This window comes from Chaetodon auriga, chromosome 19 (genome assembly GCF_051107435.1).
Source record: "Chaetodon auriga isolate fChaAug3 chromosome 19, fChaAug3.hap1, whole genome shotgun sequence".
NCBI lineage: Eukaryota > Metazoa > Chordata > Actinopteri > Chaetodontiformes > Chaetodontidae > Chaetodon > Chaetodon auriga.
The window spans coordinates 12,343,513-12,363,738 of NC_135092.1; the positions used below are offsets into that span (position 1 = coordinate 12,343,513).

A 20,226-nucleotide genomic window follows, 5' to 3' on the forward strand; every position below is an offset into this window, starting at 1 on the left:
GCAGCCTGCAGATGCGCCCAGTGAGATGATGATGAGGAGGAGGAGTTCAGCATTTGGAGTTTCTGAATCTGTTACACAAGTTCAGCGCTGCTGCTCATATAACCACTGGATACGTGATGTCTGATCATGCCCGTCCAAGTGTGTTTGATAACTGCTCAGTCTGGCCCTTTGTAAGACGGTTAATGTGTGTTAGTAACAACGAGTGAAACTTATTTTTTTCATCGCGAAGAATGGAAACAGATGCATTTCTTGAAACATAACGGTTATATCAAAACCAGGCACGGACACAGATGCAAACCTCCTCGTGAAATCCATCCTACTAAAGTTATGATAGAACTTGAATAATTTGACCTATTGCCTGGAAACTACTATTTATTGTCTATATTGTCATTTTTTTTCTTTGCCAGATCAACAAAATGTCATGATAAATACCTTTTCCCCTCACTGTTGGATGAACTCCCAACCAAATTGCAACACAGTCTGCCAGAAGCCTCTACACTCCACTTTCTCATAGGAGGCAGAAACCTAAACATGACTCTTTGATGGCCATGCAGCTTTCGCAGATTTTTTTTTTTTTTTTTTTTTCTGGGAAACCATCTCCCACAAACCCCCCTCCACCCCAGCCGCGCCTCAGTCCTGTCTGTGCTGGATCTTTGCTGACAACGTGAAAGCCTCATCACATGCTTCTCACAGTAATCGTCTTTCAGGTCATAATTAGTCTATTCTGAGCAATAAACAAAATGAGGCTGTGCTGATACTTGATATCTGCATTACTGCGTCTGGTTGCAGACTGGTGACCGCCGCACTCCTCTGCTGATAAATCTAAGTCATTTGCTGCAGCCCAGTCAAATCACGGCCCTGCTGTTAACACCAGAGGTATAATGCATAGCTTTGGAGACTTGATCCAAGGTATTCATTTTCTTTCTGTTTAGCAAACCAGGAAATTCTTTCTAACAACTACACAACTGACCACAGGATAGATGCTGCCAAACCACAGCAAAGGCGTCACAAGGAATTTACAGTTTCTCAAATCACAAAGTTTTATGAGAGCTATTGACTTCAAAGCAAAGATTACAGGTGGAGAATTTGGACAACCAATTTTGAGCCATTATGGATCAGGAAAAACCGAGCAGTGCAGAGGCAACAAATAATATGCTTCACAGGTTTGATTCAAAATGGAGCGAGAGAAAGAAGAACAATGACATGAATCAGCAAAGGCTTTTTCTAACGTGAACAGGAATGTGACAGGTGCAGGATCAAAGAGCCTGCGCGATCTAATCACACATCAATTAGTGTCCCATATCCCGACACTAGGGGGCAGGTGACTGCAATTAATACTGGAGTGCTGCATGCCATTGTCTTATCAGTTCCTATGAGGGGGATTGCGGTCTTACCTTAGAGGAACTTTACATTCTTATCTTATTTCTTCTTATGTTTTCACAATTAACCTTATTTATCCAGACTAGTAACACTGAGAACAATGCCGTCTTTTCAGGAATGTCCTGATCGTACGATCGAACGTACAAACTCCAGAGAGAAAGACCCTGCCCCAGCCCAGAATCAAACCCAAAACCTTCTAGCTGTGAGGCAACGATGACCACCGATGGTCTGAACTGTTGGATGCACTGAGCAGAAACATTGGAGCTGCGGGAGGTTTGGGGTGTTTGTTAATGGCCGGTATTTTAGATTTAGTGGCATCTAGTGGTGAGGTTGCAGACTGTAATCAAATGAATACCTGTCGCTTCACCATTTCCAAGTGTGTAGCAGAATATTTGGTGGCCTCAAAACTTGCAAAAGACATGAAAGGCACTCTTTAGAGCTATTGTAGAAACATGGCAGTGCAACATGGAAGAGGACCCGCTCCCTCTGTAGATATGAGAAGCTCGTTTTATGGTAATGAAGCACTGCTTCTTTTTTCAGGTAATTATGTACTCATGAAAACAAACTTACGAATCTTATATTCCATTTCTGTCATATTCTGCCAATGCATCCGCCTAAATCGTCTACACGGGTCCGTTCATGAGCAAGACCTTTCACCACCAGCAGCTCCAGTGTTGCTGAACAAACAATTTTCTCCTGGTGGTTTTAATGTGGGAAGATCAAGTGTTGTTTTTCACCTTTGCTGCTGAAATTCGTCAGTTCTACAAATGAACTGGCGGCCATCTGGTCACAAGCTTGCTTCTCTAACATTCAAAGCAATAGTTCAGCATTTTGGGAAATTCACTTACTCACTCAGGGCGAGAGTTAGACAGGAAGCTTGACACCATTCTCAGCTTAGTTTAGCACAATGACTGGAAATGGAAACAGTTTGGCTGGTTCTGTCCAATGCAATAACACAACAAGTTGTCACTTTGGATTTTGTACTGATTCAACAAACAAGATGTAAGACAAGAACCAAGCAGTCTGTGTCCCTGTTTCCAGTCTTTGTGCTAGGCTAAGCTAAGCTAAGCTAAGCAGCTGGAAATCTTCACAGGATTCTGATAGGATCTGCCTGATTCTCTATGTCGTTCCTGTGTCTGACGACCTACTTGGTTCGATCTGATCTGTGCAGCTTGACGCAGCGTCCATCAAAAAAAAAAGACTAGCTGCTTATTCTCTGCAGGGCAGAGTGGAAAGCGACTTCCGGGGTGCTTCTGAAAAGCGCCATGGCGTGCCCGGTAGAATTGCAAACATTGTCTAAAATGATCAGCTCCGGCTGATCATTGATGATCAGCTCCGGCTGATCATTTTAGAATGTGGCATTGCTGTGCCCGGTAGAATTTGGCAGGAACTTTCCAAAACCAGCGATCTGACAACGACATCCACTTCACACAGTGACTGGCCGGCCGTGTGGAGGTGAGGGAGCTCTCTTTTTAATTTCTTCACACAAGTACTCCAAAAGCGAGGGTGTGATTGTCAGATCACTTTTTACATTTGCAAAGAAGTGCAACATCATCAATGCCTTTAAGTGGGCGCCATTATCCTCATTTGAACAATTATTGCGTCTCACCTCTCTCTGTAATGACAGGCATGCTCCAACTTTGAACGAAGTTGTTCAGAACAGCTTTAAACAGGTCCAGAAAAGATGTTTTCGCAATTAACCTTTTTACTACGTGATGGTATCTTGCAAGTATAGTTTTCTCCCAAAGTTGGAACACTTTTTGTTATTTCATGTGAGAGACGACTAGCTGCGCTGTTGTTTCGTTGCGCCTCTAACTGGTTCAAAGAGGAGCGAGACTAAATTGGAAAAGGTGGTGTCACAGCACTCCTGTGCATCAATCACAAGAACCCACAAAGCAGAGCCCCACTCATACAAACACTGAGTGGTCAAAAACCTTACAGGGAGCCTTTAACTTTGGTGCATTTCAGCAATGAATATTTATTGTTGTTGAGAAATACTTCAGATGAAACCAAGTTTTCAGGAGCTTTAAAAAGAGCATGATGGTGCTTTTTCAATTTACTCAAACATTTAGGATTCCTGTGAAAATCTTTTCCGCCCGAACAGTGGCAGAGAGAGAGTTCAACAATTAAGAACAGACCAAAAATAGTTAATAGTCTGAGAATAGGTTCTTTTTAATGGTAGAGTACACTGATTAAATCATGCTGTAAATTACAGTTAAACCAGTTGTATTGTTCTTGGATAGCAGAGGGCACACATCATCTCACAGTCACGTGAGGTTACGTTTCAGCTTGTGTAAGCTGTGAGGGTGAATCTGAGCCAAGTGGAGTTATATGAGCTTCTGAAAACGAATCCTCCCTTCAGACTTATATGAGTCGTTCAAGAGTAAAGATAAGTAGGAAATGTTTGATACAGAAACAGGATGAGGATGCCAAAGGCTTGTTAATCCAGATATACTAGAAGATGCATTAGTGAAACCGAGAAGAATCAGTTAATGAGGATTAAGAGGTGAAAAGATGAGAATAAAAGGTTTTTAACTCCTAAAAAAGTCTTCGCAAACTGAATCACAGCAACATCAGCAGTGAATCTGACTGCTCTTTCGTGTTTCCTGTTTTGTCTCCAGAGATGCCCTCTAGCAGTTTTATTCATTCAACTGTAAGGGGTTTGGTTTCAGTATAAAACAGCTGTAGATGCACTTTTTTAACCAGTATGTGATTGTGTTTTTGCTTTGAGGATGACTAACATACACTCCTGTGAGTCTGCATACCAACAGTTCCTCCGGAGAGTGAAAAATATGCACTCCAGTGTCGCCTCCTTTCTCTTCACTGGAAAACCAGACAGACAGTCAGAACCAGCTGTACTGGGTCACTGATGTTTTTCGCTCGTAATTCATTGAACTTTCTCCAGTGCAGAGTCCTTTTTCTCTCCAGTGAGGGCAGCACAGTGTTCCCTCACACAGCTCTGAGACACATCTGTAAGGAATTAGCTGTGTTCTTTTGTCCACGTTGCTGGAATTCACCCCCATTCCTGATTTTCTGGGCACTTGGTGGAGCTAAAAGAATTTGAATAAATCCACGTCTGAGTTGGAGAATGAGGTGGGAAAATAGTGACAAGGTTTCCTGCATGAAACTCATCATCGTGTAAAGAGGAAAAAAAAAAAAGATCTCCATCCTTTCATGATGCTAAATTTACCTTAAAACCAACACCAATTACTCAGTGCCATCACTGACTCAACATCTGGCAGACATTTAGCATTGCACTTGAGAGGTGAAGCCTACTTTTCAGCACTTAAAGCAGCCAGTGACTAGATTTAAGGCAGATATAGATATTTTATCATACATGCTTTGATGAGCATGTATGACCCATGTGTGTGTGCATGTGTGACCCATCACAGCCATGACATAAAACCCATGTCGCTGCAGCTTTGGTGGCTCTGTTTTCTCAAGTAAATCGTCCAAATCTGCTAAAAATCCAGCTTCAGGAATATCAGTTGGAGAAAATATGTATTGTTTTCTCCAGTTTGGATTTTTTTTCTCCCCAATTTGCTTTTAATAATTGATTTTTATGTCATCATCATGATCTCATCACAGTAAAACAGAACCACACACATGTCTCGGTGCATCCATGGCAAGGCCGGATTCCAAGACTCTTCTATCAGATCCCTCGACTTAAACCCCACAAGTTCTATCCCACAACACATCTGCTTCTGTTACAGTTTTTACACTCTGAGATGTACGCTCTTTCATTTCCTTCTAGTCGTGGGTATTCCCTCCACCCATTTGCAAAACTCAAATAAGGCCAGATTCAGTTCAGCTAAAAACTCGACGACAAAAACAGACAATTCAAATATTTTCTCCTCTTTCATAAATACTGGGTTTCCATTACTCTTGGAGCACCAAGTTAGGGCTTGCACCACACACACACACACACACTCACACACACTCACACACACTCAGGCACAAACACACACTGTCTGGTGGACTACGTGGCACTCTGCACATGCACTATAGACCCTGTAACCAGGAGGAGGAGCACTTTGTCAAGACACTACCCAGAAAACTTTACATTGTCCGATGATTCACGCAGAGGTTCTTTATCTTTTCACTCCCAGTATCTCTTCTCATCCCACGGCCACAGAAATGCAGGGAGAAATTCCAGTTAGCGATTTATTTGCTCCTCTTTGACTTGCAATGCTCTATTAATTATTTACAGCAGTGATTTATGTGTCTCTCTATTTGCCAAGACAATAACAGAATAAAGTGTGGGAATAACATAAATTACTCTACGTCAGTGCTGTTTGGTGGAAGCCTTTTAAAATGTCAAAGCTGATATGTGAAATGATGTGCTTTTCAGTCAAGAACTCATTTCTTTGGCCACGGCGGAAATAAGCTGTGAACATGCTGACAAATTATCACCATTTAAAGGCATAGTTTGAAGTATTGGCTTCCTTGGTGGAGAGTTAGATGAGAAGATTGAAAAGCACTGTCATGCGTGTCCATTAAATATGAATCTATAGCCAGCAGCCAGTTACCTTAGACTGGATGACTGTTGGCAGGGGGAAACAACTAGCCTGCCTCACCTACCAGCACCTCTGAAACTAACAAATTAACACGTTATGTCTCATCACTCTGACTATTTCTTGGCCCATCACAGTAACTTTGTGGAGTCTCAGTGCCAAGAAAACGGTCCACATAACACCCTGTAAAAACGCTCACAGTTTACTGGTAAGGTTTTTGTTTAGCAGTGAACTTCAGAGGCGCTGGTGCTTTGAGATGAGCCAAGTTATGTTAGCTTTGGAGAAAGCCAGGCTACCTGTTTCCAGTCTTTGTGCTAAGCTAAGCTAACCATACACACTTGAGAATGATATCAATCATGGCATCTAACTCTCTGCCAGAAAGCAAATAAGGGATTTTCTCAAAATGTCAAACATTTGCTTAAAGACACGAGCTCACTGTCACCCCTCCACAAGAATGTCCTGAGTTTGAACCTCAGGCTCGAACGTTCCTACATAACGTTTGTATGTTTCTTCTCGACTTCACCTCCGTTTCCTCTGGACGCCTTTTGCAGTGTGAACACGTGCAGCCCAGGTGGGCCGGAGAATATACAATAAGCTAACCACAGGTGTAAATGTTAGTGTGTTAGTTTGTCTATCCTTCCCCCACACTACATGGTGGGATGGTTCCAGCCTCCAGTGACCCTCTGGTGACTTTAACATGGTTAAAATGGAGAAGACAATTGAAGGAATGAATGTTTGTTAGCCAGTAAAATCTTGCCCTTATATCTTATCGCATGAATGAAGTGTGATATTTGAAGATGCTGGTAAGTATATAAGTTTAACAGGCTGAAGAAGAACATTTATATTTTGCCAAATTGTCTTTTGATGTTGTTGAAATTCACAACTTTGTGTTTTGTTTAGAGAAAGCTTGCTTAAGAATGAGTCAAAGAGATGAAAATGGGACAACAGTGACACTGATGGGTTCAAGGCCTAGCTGTCAAAACGAGCCGTTTACTCACTGCAAGAATAGTTCATTCATCCTGTTTAAAAAGGAACAATGGCTCCACCTACAGGAGGCATTCAGTACGGTTAAATCATTTTTACTTTACTGTTCGGTTTACAGAAGTGATGTAAATATGAAACTCACTGGGTCTTAAGACAGAGTTTGGTGCCAGGAAACAAGGTGGTGCTGGGTCTTCCTTGGATGACTGGTCCACTCTTAGCTGCCCCAGAAATGACAAAAACACAAATGAGACATAAATCATGCATCATTTTGGACACAACATTTGCATTGCTGGTATTTTGGCCTCTGACATTGGAATGATTCTATATCTTTTCACCACATATGTCACTACTGCTGCTTTTGTAGTCTTAGTAAGGCGGTCACTTATACTTAACTGACTGAAAGACAGGTGACAACCACTCTGCAGTCGGTTCTGTAGTCATCCATCCTCCTCATCTGGTCTGGAGCAAACATCGCTGTCGTCAAGGAAGTCCTGGATGTCGAGTCTCGGGCTTTCTCATCATCCCTTCTTGTGAGCTGTAGCTGTCTTCCTTGCTCCTCTGTGGGGAGGAGCTGAGGCCGGAGGTTGAGGAAGCACACTCGTCCCACCTTGGAGAAGCTGAAGACCACCTTCACATGGTCCTATGTGCAGTTCTGTCTCTGTTATAATAATGTATAACACATTTTACCATAGTTGGTGTAGAAACACAGTCACAGGCTCACTGGCAAACAAATTGGACACATTTTTCTCAGGAGTTCAAAGCATGAATATGAATATTGGACTTACATTCGACAAGGGGCCAGAAACACAACTCAGAATGAATGACAATGTTGCTGTTTGGACAAATGAGATCGCCGAGAGTTAAAAACATGCAACTTTAAAAATATGTGACAACAAGGAAACTATTTGCCGTGCTGCTGATTCTAAGTATGTTCTCACCCATAATGAAAAACACGACATTTTTAGTGTTTGGGTGTGATTTATTTCGGTGCACACCTACGTCTTTCTTTGCTCTCGCATGCCTGTAGCAGTGCAGAGTTGTGCAAACCATCACCATCAAAGAACACATGAACACAACATTTGCTGCAGCTCAGTCTCTTTATTTATTTAATGCAAAATAAAACAGATATGAAAGTTAAAGTAAAACAAGCTTCACAGACACAAGCACAACACACAGCATTTTCAAGGCACACTTCAATTTTATCAGTGTAGGCTTCAATTTTATCAGTGCATAAAACATTCATAATACTAGTAAATCCCACCATCAAAACTGGCTACTGATGAATTTTACAACAGGCTGTATGCTGTAACAGAGTTTAATAAATGTGGTGCTGTCATATGTGGTGTTCATAAGGCTGCTGGCTAAAACTACCAAAAATTTGTTTCTCATATTTTTAGTTTTCAGAAAAAAATGTGTGATGTTTGCAGTTGTATGGCAAAAACGTCAATTATCAATAGTCGATATTTCATGTGACCTGATTAATGGAAAGCGAAGTTCAGTGCAGAGAGATCCTACAGAAGACAGACCACTGGTGTATCAGAGAGAGGCGGCTCAGTCTGGGGAAGAAGAGTTTGTCTCACACAGCGAAGAGCAGGTGACCCGAGAAGAAGCTTTTGGTGCTCAGGCTGGTGGTCCCGTCTGTGGCCTCCAGCCACACTTTGTCCCCTGTCTGCAGCCGGAGCACCATGTCCCCTGATGACAAGTGGCGACCTCCCAGGTAGACCTTGAAACTGCGCAGCACCAGCTTTTTGTTACACCAAAGGTCCACACTTCCTGCACTGCTGTAGGACGTGCAGAGGAAGCTGAACTGATAGACACCAGGGGTGACGCACGTAAACAGGCCCGTCTTAGTGCTGTAATGGTTCTGTTCATTGTAGATCACCTGATGGAAGTGAATGATTGTCTCTGGGGATGGTTTGTACTTGCCCAGGCGGACAGAGAAGGCAGATTGTGGCTGCGACGCATTGATGTTGAGTGCTGGCGGTCCAGGAGGTCCTCTCGGGCCAGGAGGGCCTCTCGGGCCAGAGGGTCCTAGTAGACCTGCAGAGAAGCAAAAGTACAGATTACTTCAAAACACTGTAAAAACACACAGCATATTGTAGGCTTGTAATCATCATTCATTATGAATTATCCAGAGATGGAGAGGAACTTAGCTCCTTCACTGAATTGCTATACTCAAGCACACTTTTGTGATACTTGTACTTCACATTAGTATTTCCTTTTTCTACTAGTTTATACTTCTACTCTGCTACATTTAAATGGAAATATTGCACCTTTCACTCCACTAGATAGTTACTAGTTCTTTTATGTCTCTTCTATTAAGGCATCAGTAATAATATTCCTATAATATGTGCTTCAAGTGCTTTGTTTCCCTTTTAAATAATGCATTCAGAATAAAACATTACATACGATATTATTATATATAAAATAATATTCTTTGTAAAATTTCTGTGACTTATTACAGTGTCAATAAGCGTTTTATATATGTATATATATATATTTTATTTTTATTTTTTTCTTTAACATTTTTAAGCTCTTTGGAAGACATTCAACACTGTGCACAGTTTACAAAAGGCTGCACAGACACCATATACAAAAACTGAATACACTACCTCGTTGTCCTGGGGGTCCACTTGGTCCTGGGGGTCCACTTGGTCCTCGGGGTCCTCGGGGTCCAGGGGGTCCAGGGGGTCCAGCGGGTCCAGCTGATACACATTCAGAAAATGAAGAAGATGTAGAAGTTAGACTTATTTAGCCTAATAACGTAAGGAATTTTTCAAAATGTGCTTGTATTAGTAAAACAAGACTGATTTCTTTGGGAGTAAGAATCCCCTTCACTAAGATGCCAAAAAGAACAACAGGTAAAGGATTTGAATCTGCACTTTTTTTAGTAAGTTGCACTTGTTAGTACTTAAAACCGACCTCTCTTCCACTGACTTGAAAACAGCTATGACCCGGGCCTGCAAGATCAAACACCACATATGAAGAACGATTTCCATTCAAGTGATTAGAGAAGAAATAAACACACCAGGTTAAACTTAGACTGAAAAATGCTGAGAGTCTTGCTCCCCCTCCCAAAGTCAAAAAGTGTGGGCCAGTGGTATTTCACCTAAGTATCCTCTGCAGGGTCTCTGCCTCCAGGCCGACAGGTTCAGCCGTCGGATGTTGGAGCAGTTGACGAGGCGATTCCTGTTTGAGAGGACGCTGAAGACGTCAGTGGGGACAGACCTGATACCGGTGTTGTCACAGATGATCCTGGCCAGGCTGGCAGTGGACAGAGTGGCTCTCTGACTCGGGGTGAAGACGCCCGGATTCTCGTACCACAGCCTGATTGTTTCAAACAAAGGAGAGCGTGAAAAGAGACTTTATTTTTGTGACTGTGTTATCGTAAATGTGGCCAAAAGCTAAAACTTAATGCATCAGTTTATGTAATCAAAACAAGATCATGTTTTTAAATCCATAACGTGTAAAATAGAATATATGACTTTTGCACCCCCAAGTGGTCATATGTGGTATTACAACATCCTCAACTCTGCAGCCCCCATGGATTCAAACAACTGACATGAACGAGCTAAAAGCAACACAGACTGCACGCCTCCTTTATACACAGACATTACTGACCTGTCGCCCTGGCGTGTCCTCTGGAACTGAGATGCAATGAGACAAGAGAACAGAGGCCCCACACGGCCGCCACGGACAAACGGCTCAGCCACGCCTCCCATCCAGACATCGATGTTGTCGGGCGTGCCGTAGAGCTGCAGCATCCTGCGGGCGAGGTCGTTGTTGTTCAGGACCCGAGCGAGTTCTGCCTGGTTCCTGGGCTGAGACAGGCCACAGAACCTACGCCAGGCGTTGTAGCCTAGAGGAGCAAACAACAATCAAGCAAAAAGTGGATGAGGACAATTAAGAAAGAGATGAAACGTTCGAGGAGAAATTGAAAAGGCTTAAAATGAGAGTGAGGGATGTACCAGGTAAGCCGTGGTCACGTCCCCTCTGCATGTTGAGAGAGCCCAGGTCCAAAGCCAGGTGCTGCACAAACTGGAACAACCTCTCCCTCAGAGCATCCACCATCATGTGATCCTGAGTGTTCAGTTTAGCGGGACGGCCGATCAAACCACGGAGCAGAGGATCAATGCCGTCTGGGGAGGTAAAATAAAAAATTAGGGTGACAGTTTAAGGCAGAGTGACCGATAAGTTATCACACTTCTCTCCGTGCAGCTCACCCTCAAAGATGATTCTCCAGGGGGTGAAGAAGGCCCTGTACAAGGAGACACTTGGGAACTGACGGTGCTCCCTGTAGTTTGCATCTAAACGGGCTAAGTTTGGCTGGATGGCCAAGTGGGCGAAGCGGTAAGCTGCTGTCGCAAAGACGTTGGAGACGCTGGGGTCAACGTTGGGATTGTAGCCGGGGTAACGGCCGAGCTGTCTGCGCATCGCGTCGCTGCCCACAATGTGTGGCAGATAGTCCCTGAACACAAACACCTGAGAGACACAGAGAGACTTACTTTAAGTAAAAGACTGGAGTGTAGGACACATGCTTCAGATGTAAAGACAGAGGCGTGAACGCTGGCTGACTCTCAGGTTTCGCTACCTGCGTGTAAGCTCCCATGATCTTGCGAGCCTCTTGGTAGAGGGTCTCACTGTCCCACTGTGGGTTTAGTCTCTTCAGCTCGCGAGCCAGCCGGTTATGCTCACGCATAAACAGTGTGTGAATGGATGTCAGAGCGATGTTCTCATCCACCCGGACATCACCTACCAGACAGAAACGTAGACATCAAAGTCACATACGGACAAATGCTTGAGGGTTTGTCCATTTCCTCTTCAGATTCATACATTTGGCCTCTCTGTCTATTATTCTTTTCTATTCTTCATGGATCAGCAATAAGATGTTATTAAGAATATATTTTTTTAAGAATTTATTATAAGAAGTGTAAGAGTACAATAGGAGTTATAGTTGTTGACAAATACATTATAGCATAGCGTTCCTGTGCTTAGAAATGATAAATAGGGGTTTTTAACTAAAGTGTTGCCAAGTTAGTTAATTGTACAACAGTTCTTCACAACCTGGCAACACAAAATTCTTATTACACCTCGAATGGCTTATTGCTGATCTAAAGCATTAACAAATTATTAATGATCCATTTCTAAAGCTATCAGTTACAATGAATTTTCAAGATGACTTACCTGCAATGAAACAGGGCACCTCCTTGGCATTCGTGTCGTTGGTGACTCTTTTGCGAGTGGCACACATGTTCACTTGGAGAGGGTGGAAGGGCAGCAGCTCGCGCCCGTTGTCTCTGAACTCTGTATTCACACGCAGCAAGCCGTCATTATTTTCAAGGTTGCGAAGATACAGGGCAAGTTTGTCCTCTGAGCCGTACACCTGGCTGAGATCCAGGAAGGCCGTCAGGGCATTGATCTGCTCCCTCTTGTTGGGCTCTCCGCCGAAATTGTAGGCTGAGTATCCTGTTCCGCAAACAGGGGCTGATCTGAACGCAGGGATGCAGCTCTCTGGGCCGGACGGCAAGCGGGGGTCGCCGGGAGGAATCTGATTGTAGGAAACGAGAGAGCGAAGGTTATCAGACAATCTTTCGTTGAAAACAACATCTCAATGTTTGGGTTAGAGTTTGGACACTGACCGGGATGGGGATGCACGGCTCAGTTCGCTCACAGCTCTCGTCACAGTTCACCCCGTTGCTGAAGGAGCGGATGCTGGGGGAGAACGGCGTGAAGGTGAGATCGTGGTCATTCCACTGCCCAAATAAGGTCACCATGTGAGTGTAGAGTCCATCGTTCACCACTCCTGCATCCGTCGTGTTTAAGATGTTGTTGGACACCTGTCGCACCTGAGAGTGGAGGAGAATTAAGCAGTTTTCATTTTTAATAAGCAGTGATGTTTACTCATAGAAGCGAGTGTCTGGGATTTCAAAGTCCTACCAGCGGGAGCAAGAAGTTGTTGAATGTTCGGTTTCTGAAGCCTTTTGGTTGAGAGATGCCATCGTCGTATTCAGCAGGCAGCCAGCGGGTGAAGGGGGTGTTGGCGGATCCGAGGCGAGGGTTATTTCTAAAATCAAACAGGAGACGTCCATGTTTGGAAATGCTGCTTGAGAAATCCCAGGGAAGTGTACACATCTTCTGCGGCGTATGGCCCAAGGTGTTTAGGTCTATTTCACAATAGTATGCTCTGAACGTAAGCACTCACAGGCCCTGTTTCCCTTAATTCAACACAGACTGCTTTTTTTGAAAGAAACACTGCAATTGAATGCTTCTCTTACAGGTTGTTGCAGACGCTGGTGATGGTGCGATACACGTTCACGTTTGGTGTGGTGCGGCATTGTGGAAGACTGACTCGAGCCGCACATCCAGTTATTTCTGCAAGCTTTTTCAGGTCCTCTTCAGAAAGCAAGTCTGAAAAATGTTTAAAGACACAATTCATGGATTCACAGTGTGTCAATTTTGGAGGTGTTGTCCTTAATTGCAGCTTTGAAGTGCTCCATGCAGCCGACGTTATGAAACAGTAAACCTCTGACATTCAACCAAGACCAGGAAGAGTTGTCACAAAAACAATGTGAGCACTGTGTGTGTTGTCTTTTTTCGTCTGCTGCATGTCTGACCTGTTGCGTTGAGTGAGCGTTTGTGCACATGATGCATCCTCTCATGCAGCAGACGGAGGGTTTGTGCCATGTAGTCAGCAGATCTCACAGCTGAGCGTGTGTCACCACGAGGCTGCTTCATTAGACGAAGAGCATCGTGGGGACTTACCACGTCCCTGCGGACTCGTCTCAGACTCCTGGAGGAGAAAACAGAGTTACAGTTGTGTGAAAACTGTGGCCTTTTTTGGAGATTACAAAGTTATTGCAATGAATGGCTTGCAAACCAAAGAGATAGCACTTCAGTAAGCATTTATGCTGAATTAATTTGAAAGATAATCAATTATCTTGTGAAATAACCCACAAGATGAACTCACTCTTCTCTGGAGTATAAGTAGGCATCATCCACAAGTTTCTTTGCCTCCTCAAAACAGCTTTGAAGGAGAGTACTGCTAACATCTTCTCCTGCAAAAATCACCACACTCATCAAATTGCTCATTAAAAATTCAGGTATAAAAGGGAATTAGAAACGTGTCCGCAATGTGAAAGGTGTAGCCTGTACCTGCTGGTTTGGAGTGAGCGGGCATCAGGCAGACACCCAGTGCAAGAAGGACAGAGAGAAGCATCTCTAAAACAAGCAAACAAAAGTCAGTTCAAAAGCTAAATTCATTTAGTTTGTCAAAAGGCAAGCACTAAAACTATTGCTCAAGCTTCATGTTACAGAAAAAATATCTAAGAATCTCCAAAAAAAGAAGAAATACCTGTGTCTATGAAGATAGCTGTGAAGGTTCCAGATGCTCTTGGAGATCAGAGTTAGTGGTGTTGAGTCAAGCATCGTCGCCTTCTTTATATTGACTGAGGCACCGAGGCCTCGCCCCCCCCCTGGGGGCCGTCCAGGTGAAACTACAGTAAAGCAGCAAAGAGCAGTTCCTTCTTCCTTGTCTCTCTGTGCTGAGGGAAATCCTTTCTTCTTATCAGTTATGGCTTCTGGTCAGGGATTGACAGGATTGATTTTTTTTGCTGAAAAACTATATAATAAATACGTAATCAACAGCACAAAGGGTGTGACAGTGGTGATAATGATAGTAGTCATCATGGCACAGTCACTATATCATCCTGGCATTATTACTATTCACAGTTGGCTTTTTTTTTTTTATCATTTACTATGAAGCTATTTGAATAATCAATTTTCCTATTCATTATGATAACTTTGATATCAGTGCATTTAAGAAATAGAAGTCATTTTGTCGACTTTTTGACATTTTTTAAGCCTTATTTTTGAGTAAATTTGAGTCACTGTCCCTTTTCATTGTATTATTTGACATAAATAGATCGAGACTTTTCTCACTGGAAAAATTGTTTTTTAGCCCAGAATTTTCAAAGTTTTTGAGCATCTTATTCTTCAAAAAAATTTTTGGGCAGTTTTCCTTTTTTTCAATTGTTTACTGATGTTGCCATATTGTGGCTGATGGCCTTCAGTGTTACCACACAGAAACTGGTTAACTTGAGAAAGTCCCTGAAAAGAGGAAGAACTCCACACCTCACAAAAGTAAGGCTGAATGAGGTTAGGAGTTCACACCAGTGCTGTATTTACTAAAGGTGTTAGCCACAGAGCAATGTAGGTAAATAAGTAATAGGTTGTATTTGTGAGACATGGTTGTGCAATGAGGAAAAAGAAAGACAGATATGTGGCCAAACACGAGTTTACCTTGAACCTGTACGTGTCTGTTTTGGTGAGGAGCCCTGTGGCTCCTGCACGCACAATAGCTTTTTCATAGTTCTCATGCAAAATTGTCACTGATAACAAAACAAAGAAAGGTACGAGAGAAGTCCATTAGCCTGTGAAAAAAGCCTGACATAGGTTGCACATTTCACACTTGCATTAATATTAAAATAAAATTATGTGCTTGCTTACAAACAGGGACAATCATCTTGAAGCACGGTACCAAAGAAGTAAATTTCGTCAAAGTTCCTGCACATCATGAAGAAAATTTGAAATGAATAAATAGTTTTCATGCACTTTTTGCTCATCAGCTTCAATGTGAGGTCAGTTTGTCTGCTTGTTAACAACGCGTGGGGCCCTCACCTTTCTGTCAGCAAATCATGTGTTTGCCACATCCACAGGAGAGTTGCACTAATCATGTCCAGTTCCCCCTTTCAAAGAGGTAAAAAAAAAAAGAAAAAAAAGAAAAAAGAAGAAATTAAGAGCAATGGCTGAAACATTCTTAGTCAACCACAGGATTTAGCAAGAAATCATATTTCTCCAGTGCTGTCAGTTGTATTTGACAGGAGCGTGCTGTTGGGAAACTCTGCTTCTACAACCAAGCAATTATTCTGCACAGTCATAAGAACACAAGTTTTACACTTAGTAATAGATTCCAATTGAAAAACACCAAGTTTTGTTAACAATGACTCCCAGTTCTGTTGTTGAATAGTGTAATTCCCCATGGCCCAGGAAGCGGAGGTGTTTTGGACACTGCATGAGTCAGTTATGGCATTTATAACTACAATAACTCAGTACACAAAGCTGCACAATAGACTTCACCTGTACAATGAACATAACACGGAAGTGGTGCGCTTGGTACCGGAGTCAATAAAATCAAGGCGTCAGAATGGTTACGCTAAAAGGAGTCTCCAACTTGCAGGAAATCTTATCCTATTACTGATTAAACTGTTCTCAGTCACTTTAATTGAACCCTGTTTTATGAATGCATGTAAAAATCTAGAAAGGCGCAGGAGCTTATGTGCTCATCCATGCACCAAAGTGAGGCCTTTATGAACATAATTAATTAACATGCAAATATGAGAGAGCACTGAAGAGCATCAGTTCTGCAGCAAACATCTGTGGATAAAAGAAATTACAGAGACTTGACAGCAAAAAGGGCAGAGAACAATGCAGCTTTCTCTTTCACAGACATCTCGTCTGAGTTCGTCTCGCCAGGGCGGCGGCAAAAGGTTGGCACATATGAGCATCGACTGGCACAAAGAATCAGCCCGTTTCTTTCAGTTTCACTATAAAAACACATGTACACATACACGGTGATGGAATTGGCAATTCTTTGTTCGTTCGGTTTTTTGCTGAGTGTAAGGCCAGCGGCTGGGTTTAGTTTCACAGTGTCCCAGTAAACTCAAAGTTAGTTTGAGGAACATAAAATCATGTCTTTTTTTTTTTTTTAAGTGTATTTCCTTTTCTCACACAAAGACAAGCCTTATATGGAGACATACTGTATGTACAGCACACACTGTAAAATGCTTCATTAATTAAATTGCACATTCTTCTATTAACTTGTAAGTTAGACTAAAAAAAAGAACATATCTCAACCTAAACTTCCCCCAGACCCTCCTCCCAGATGTCTCACTTATCAGGCTTTATCATTAAATGTGAAATTTTGATTTATTTATCATATTTCCTGTAGTGTTTGCAATTCACTATATGTACTCATGTTTAATTAAGATATTAATTCAACAAGCATCTAATGGATAATGGATAAACTGGCTTTGCACATAATACAGTCTGAAAAGGTTTTGTTTGGGTGTGGCTATTTCTACTGGTGATTTTATTTTTAAAAATAAGGACTATTATCACTAAAGTCTTCATACACCTGCCTGGTATTAGGAGAAATTCTTTATTACTTGTGGCCTCCACCTGACAGTATATCAATGCCCCACTAACCTCAACCAGGTTTTACAACTGAAGCTGAACTTTGCTTGCTAATAATTTTGATCGGGGTCAACTCTGTTCCTTTCAGCATCTGGAGATCTGTTTTCCAACATCTGTTCAAAGATCACAGACAGACAAAAGTTTGGTCGAATTGCAGGATTCTAATTCATTATTAATTATAATAGGTATTATTACTTATTTGGACAAACACGTGCAGCACAAGATGATCTAGATACAGAAGAAATTTCTTTCCAGCTGTAATTTTTTATGTTTGTTTGCACTTTTGTGGTAACTGTTCAGCCTAAAACAGCACAGACAAAAAGGCCTCGGCATCTCCTCGGTGGAGGGGAATTACGTTTGTAAGTCACGTGGACCTAACTTGCACATTCTGTCGCAAATTTTGAGGCAGGAGGAAGCAGCGATGTGCAGAATGCCAGAGGGATTTCACAAGCTAAACTATTACAAAGAAGGAGCGCCAACAAGGAAACTGAGAGAAGAACAAAGATGCTGTCACGGAATCCCGCCCATTATTATTCCCACACAACTATTGACGCCAGGTACTTGGATGCCTCAACAGCACATGAACACAAGTCTAAAACTTTCTATTGTTAGTGTCCGTCAACACCTCTCACGTATGTTTTTACTTCCCTTTAAAGTATGTTACTTTCCTAACTATATGCTCAACAGGAAGTCCAATTCTATGTTGTAAAAGTGCTCAAATAACCAACATCAAAGCAGCAACACATTGTTTAAACTTGTTTCTCACCTCAAGTTACGTGTTTGCAGAGTAAACAAATGGCTGAGTTATGAATTACCACAATGACACACGTGAGTTCCCATGAACTACTGGTCATAAAGATAAGCCGAGAGTGATGTTTGGGAAATCATTTAGATCAAGATAAATGGTAATTAGGCAAGGATTCAACATACGTAAGCACAGTTACTTATTGGGAAATACAAGGAGAACCATGGTCTACTTCTGATACAGATAAAGTGTATCATGACGTCATGTCATGTGGACGTGATAACACTGTGCGTGACATTGGAGGTCAGACTCTATCTTTTCCAGTTAGCTTGGTAGAGAGTACCCCAGGTGTGTGAGCTGGCTGGTGGGCTTGGGAAACTAGTGAGGCAGGTTGGTTGGCTGGTAATCCCGAAGATGGAGAGAACAAAGGGTTGTGCTACAAAACGAGATGAACGGGAATAAAGGCAGAGTTTTCCATGTCACGAAGGTCGCTCTCTTTCAACCTCGATCACCGCGCTTACTTCAGCTGCACACCTAACCTGCTCCAGACCAGGTTATATGAAGAGCTTCAGATATAAATTTTGCTAAAAAAAAGCCTCTCTTCCCTTTCACGAATTCTTTTCCTGACGACACTCTCTATGAGTCATACGAGCCGTACGTCAGTGACGTCACTGAACGAGCTGTGGTTGTTGTGGTTTGTCACCTCAGGAACTTCCATACCTGCGGTTTGCTTCAGGTAATATTGACACTAAATTTTACACATCAGATATCCACACACTGAAAGAATGATGAACCCAAGTCTGTTTGACACTGCTGATATTACAGCTAGTAGAAAATTGATTATCATCTGTTGGTGTTAATCACAGCTAATATTCAATCAATAAATTTTATTTCACTTTGATTTGGCCAAGTGCGTCTTTCATTAGGGATCTTAAGAATCTGACCAAGTACACAGGATAATTGCTAAGATTGTGGTTTTCAACATTCCTTTTATTTGAAGATCAGACCATCTTGTTGATTAGAACATTTTGTCGGGTTCTGATTAACGTAGACTAGATATACAATGCTAAATCATAACATGCAGCAAAAATATCAAATTAATACCAATTGCAAGGGAGAGGAATATTTGTAGTTTGGTGTTGAAAGATCTGAGTCATCAGGGCACCAAGGTTGGCTCAGATGTTTAGTCCCACCCTGAAAAGTCAGGAGACATGTTACACAGTGATGTGTTTCATTTTGTCTTAAAATTGCCATAAAACTCCTGCCTTAATGAAACATTACATGGTCCATATATGGTCCGTCTCATCTTGTTGATTTCACATATGTTGTACTGATTAATCAATGAATCAATTGATCTATTTAACTGATAACTGAAGTCATTCTTTAAACAAAAATGTAAAATAATCCAGTTTCCCCAAATGTGAGGATATTCCACAACTCGACGTTGCTCTGCACCTACAGACGGAGAGATGAGACATGAGAATTAGAAAAACACAGAAAGCAAAGACGACAGAAGTCACTGTTATACTGGGAGACATTCCCCCTGCCTTACCATGGAAGCAAAAATCACATTGAAGGCCAGTGGAAGCATCTCCTTCACCTCTCTGTTGCACATTTTGGAAACAGTGGGTGATGCTGTCGGGTTGTCACACTGCTTTTCACTCATGACCTTATCCTGGAAGAAAGGGGTGTGTAAAGCATGAGAAATGAATGTGTGTAACAGCTGTTTTGTCAGACACCTTTTCTTGTTGCACCTTTACACGTTGCCTTCTGGAGCTCTTCACAGTGATAACGTACGTAAATAAAATTCTACATACTTCTTTTAACCAAAGACTTGATTATACTCTGGCTCACTATCCAGTCTCAACCCAGACTGAAGTTTTCACCAAAATACTGAAGAGGTCAATGTGGTGGAGTGTATCCACGCGTGTGTGAATGTATATGTCCCTGTGTGTGTTGTTTGCAAGACTAATTCCACGTGTTTGCATCTCTGAATGTAAAGAATGTGCTTCATCATAAAGACTTTACAGTGAATTAAGTTGTTTTTATGAAACCTCTGTAAGCACGGTGGTATTTCATATTTGACCTGTGAATATGGACATAGACAGTCAAAATCACATCAGTGAATAAATAGTAATCCTCAGGAATATTTAGCTTAACTTTTGTACGCACCTGGAGGTCTGGATTGGAAAACATGGCAGCAAAGAGTTCAAATATTTCGGTGCAGTTTTGGCAGATGGCTCCATTCTGAGTATCCTATGAAGTCACATAATGAAACTAAATCAGCACCTCAGACCGATTCGATCACTTACAAATAACATTTGCCACATTCTCAGTTGTTGCATCATGAGA

At 42.1% G+C, this 20,226-nt stretch overlaps 1 protein-coding gene across 1 annotated transcript; it reads right to left on the reverse strand.

Moving 5' to 3' along the window:
- Positions 1–8,820: 8,820 nt before the first annotated feature.
- On the reverse strand, positions 8,821–14,275 carry mpx (myeloid-specific peroxidase). The gene is made up of 16 exons (XM_076757242.1): positions 14,230–14,275; positions 14,031–14,096; positions 13,846–13,933; positions 13,493–13,668; positions 13,154–13,286; positions 12,816–12,942; positions 12,518–12,724; positions 12,063–12,426; positions 11,470–11,630; positions 11,102–11,360; positions 10,847–11,017; positions 10,500–10,737; positions 9,988–10,205; positions 9,801–9,838; positions 9,491–9,583; positions 8,821–8,918 (listed from the first exon to the last, which is right to left on the reverse strand). Exons 2-16 carry the CDS (start codon positions 14,092–14,094, stop codon positions 8,910–8,912), a joined length of 2,346 nt encoding a protein of 781 aa, XP_076613357.1. The 5' UTR covers positions 14,095–14,096; positions 14,230–14,275; the 3' UTR covers positions 8,821–8,909.
- Positions 14,276–20,226: the final 5,951 nt, after the last annotated feature.